At 39.8% G+C, this 3835-nt stretch overlaps 1 protein-coding gene across 3 annotated transcripts in view; it reads left to right on the top strand.

Moving 5' to 3' along the window:
- The window catches only part of XPO4 (exportin 4), a 143665-nt gene that overhangs the window by 111103 nt on the left and 28727 nt on the right, over positions 1–3835 (top strand). For all 3 annotated transcript variants that reach the window (XM_019524537.1, XM_019524536.1, XM_019524535.1), the window contains exons 16-17: positions 94–387; positions 2767–2947. In XM_019524537.1, the coding sequence (XP_019380082.1) occupies positions 94–387; positions 2767–2947 (475 nt within the window). The remainder of the gene's footprint in view (positions 1–93; positions 388–2766; positions 2948–3835) is intronic.

Genomic DNA, 3835 nt, shown 5'->3' with positions numbered 1-3835 from the left:
GTGTGTGTGTGTGTGTGTGTGTGTGTGTGTGTGTGTGTGTGTGTGTAAAACTGGAAGAATACACTTATACTTTAAAAAAAATTTATTCTATAGGTTCTTCAGCCGCTTCAACAGCGATTCTTGAATGTGATAAATCAAGAAAACTTTCAACAGATCTGTCAGGAAGAGGAGGTGAAACAGGAAATCACTGCCACACTAGAAGCACTTTGTGGCATTGCTGAGGCTACCCAAATTGACAATGTAGCAATCCTCTTTAATTTTCTAATGGACTTCCTCAACAATTGCATTGGATTAATGGAGGTGTACAAAAACACACCAGAGACTGTTAACCTCATAATAGAAGTCTTTGTTGAAGTTGCACATAAACAAATATGCTATCTTGGAGAGGTAAATACTGCCAAAGAGGGGAGGAAAGGGAAAGTGTAAAATAATCATTCTCTGAACATAGTAAGCCTGAATGTTTTTTTAGATGCTGGGTTGGAAGAAAAGTTGTACAGCTGAGCTCTCTTAAATACCTGTAGAAGAATGAACATGTGTAAACATTACCCAAGAGATTAAAACAACCTTTTGATCTTTTAAAAGAATGCATCTACTAATTTTATTTTTGATATATATCAAAATGTAATCTGCTAAGGAGCATACCACAATGTTTATACTTTAAAAAGTGATAAGTATCTTTAAAGGAAGACATATTCAATGCAACAAGCACATCCAGTTACAGGTTTCCACTATAATAAAACCTAAGTACATTGACTACAGACAAGGAAAATGGAAGGCATAATGCACAAAACATTTGGTATACTAAATTCACATTTTCTAGTCAGGGGAAATGTGTATGTGCATTGTCTCTGCAAGAGTAATCCAACAGGATAGGGCATATCCTACTAAAATTGGCCATAATTTTATCAGTTGTGGAGCTGGACTAATAATGAAACTGAAGTGCAGAGCAGGCTGGTATGTGTGTGGTTTCTTTTAAAAAATTTTATACCACATTAAATTTTTTCTAGAGATTAATCTAGGGCAGGGGTAGGCAATTATTTCGGGTGGAGGGCCGCTTACTGAGTTTTGGCAAACCATTGAGCGCCGCATGACAGGCAGCCGGGGCAGATAAATATTGATTTTTCTCAATTTTTTTAGGGGCCCCACAGGCCGAATAGAATGGCCTGGTGGGCCAAATCCAGTCCACGGGCCGCATTTTGCCCACCCCTGATCTAAGGCAAACTTTCACTGCTTTTTCCACTGATGCAAATCCATAACGTAGACCTGTTGTATTGGTGCTACACTAGTAAGATACCAGGAAAGTTGGATCAGTGCAATGCAAATTTCTTAATATAGATAAACTGTACTTATTACTGTTAGATCTGCACTAATATGGTTATAGCTACAAAATTTGCTTGTATCAACATGCTCTTTAGCTTTTGAGTGAGTATTATAAGCTTTTTCATGATATGACAAGAAATGTTGGCCTGTTCCAAACTATTCTATGTAGGTAGATTCTTAATTTATAATTTTGTTACATCTAAGGAACTTGCCAAAGGCAAGGTTATATTATTTTAGTGTTGGAAGACACGTCAGGGTGGCGCCTTAGAGACTTGACTCATTCAGAGGTGCATAAGCTTTTATAGGCAACAGCCTATTTTGTCACAGCATTTGATGATGGTAGGCTGTTCCTGTGAAAGCTTATGTACCTCTTTATTGGCCTCTAAGATGCCATCTTGCCATGCCTTCTGCCTGACTTCAGACTAACTTGGCCAGCTACCTATTTCTATCGTAGGTGGTAAAACATTAATAAATGGGCATGATACAGGTTTCCCTCATTTTTATGCAGGTTCTGTGTGTGCAAATTTGCGCTTATGCAATAACCCTTTTTATACCAAAAATTCATTATATGCGAGGTAAATTCACTCTTATGCAATCAGTGTGGTGGAAGCCTGCAGTCAGCTACTTTGTATGGCACATTGTGGGAGTGACATGCACCAAATTATAGTCTCCTGTGTGGATCTGTGCTCCTCACTAGTCTGCGACACGTGTTTCTGTAGTTGCCATCCCCATTATAATGGTGCCTTGTGCTTGTGTGTACTGTCTGCTGTTGGTGAGCACCAAAATTGTTTTGTAAAAGTGGTTGAAATGGGTCTAGGGGTCAGTACAGTCAAGGTTTTGGAACATATCCCTATTTGTTACATTGTCAAGTGGGTTCCCTTTATGCGAATTTGAGTTATGCACCATTTTCCAGGAACGCATGTACAGCATAAAGTGGGGGAAACCTGTATTTATATTACTTAGGGCAGGGGGGTGTCCAATATATGGCTTAAAGGCCAGATCCAGCCCACATTCAACCTATGGGGCTTCTCACTATGGCTGCCAACAGTGAAGGAGCCTCTGTGTCAGTGCCAAAAGTGAAGGAGCTAAACACTGCCACTATCACTTAACCCCCCTGACTCTTTCAGCATAGCAGCTTTGACAAGGGGGGTTGACCTGGCTGTGGTTTTAACTATTTGGTTGCCGTTGCCAACACAGTAGCCCTGGTTGCAGTGAGAAGCCCCAGGGCCCAGGTCTGCAGGTGGGTCATAAAGAATGATGTAAAGAATATCCATTGTCTTGATATTTTTAACGTCAGTTATATTATGCTAAATAGTAATGAATAATAGAACTGAAATTAAGATAATTGATATACTGTCAGCCAAGCAGAACCAGGCTAAACACCAACGTAAAATATTCTAGTTTTAGAATATAGGATTTTACTTTCAATTTTTTTCTCTGTTGCAGGCCAAAGCCATGAATTTGTATGAGGCCTGCCTAACTTTGCTTCAGGTGTATTCCAAAAATAATTTAGGTAGGCAGCGTATAGATGTTACAGCAGAAGAGGACCAATACCAGGATCTTCTTCTTATTATGGAGCTTCTTACCAACCTTCTGTCAAAAGAATTTATAGATTTCAGTGATACAGGTAAGAAGGGATTTTAAGAATTGGTGAGCTATAGGGTGGTGTTGAGCTGAAATTATGGCCTGTAAAATAACTGTCTTTGGTGGTATGAGTAATCATCTGAATTTTTTAATCAGCAAAAAATATCATGGAGTGAGAGCTACTTATCTAAGCACTACTTATCATATAATTCATTTTCTTTTAACACTTCTAAAATGCCCTTTTATATTCAGTACTGAATAACTTGGTCTGAAGTAGACAGAGCCTCTAAAGTGCCATTGTTTTGTTTCTAGAGATCAGAAAACAAGCACAGTGAATTCAAAATAAGGACTAATTGAAAAGAAATATACTTTTGTCTAATACCAGGTCTTGATTCTGTGATATACTCTATTTCTAACTTCTGTTTACTTTCATTTGTATGAAAGAATGCTCAGAAAGTTGCCTGAAAGGGCACTTTTACATGCAACAGAAATTGGCCGTTTTTGCTGTTGGATGTGTCACACTGTACACGTATGGGGATTTCTTATGATTTAAATAAGTTTGCTATGTTGCAAACTAAACTGTATCTGCATGTAGTTTAGTTTTCAGTGTAGCTATTTGTAACATTGCAGTCTTTGATAACTCACCCCCACCCCCTTTCTCCCTACCACAGGAGAGAGGGGCTTAAGGCAGAAGCAGTGAGGGGCCTGTTTCCTTCTCTTTTTTTTCTTTTTCACGGAGCCTACCTGCATCTCCTGTGGCTGGGGGCGAGCTGCCAGTGGGCCAAGAGGCCCCTGAGCTGCAAAGGGCCCCAGTCCTTCCTTCTGCAGCAGAGGTGCCCCCTGGGGCTATCCTGTGCGGGTGCTGCCCCAGCTTGGTCTCAGGGAACAGTTTCATAGTTTCTAGGGTCGGAAGAGACCTGTGTAGATCATC

The sequence above is a fragment of the Gavialis gangeticus genome, unplaced genomic scaffold (assembly GCF_001723915.1).
Source record: "Gavialis gangeticus isolate Ggan-Ray unplaced genomic scaffold, GavGan_comp1, whole genome shotgun sequence".
NCBI classification, from domain to species: domain Eukaryota; kingdom Metazoa; phylum Chordata; order Crocodylia; family Gavialidae; genus Gavialis; species Gavialis gangeticus.
The sequence above is the reverse complement of the archived record's forward strand: the minus strand, read 5'-3'. Positions and strand labels throughout refer to the sequence as shown.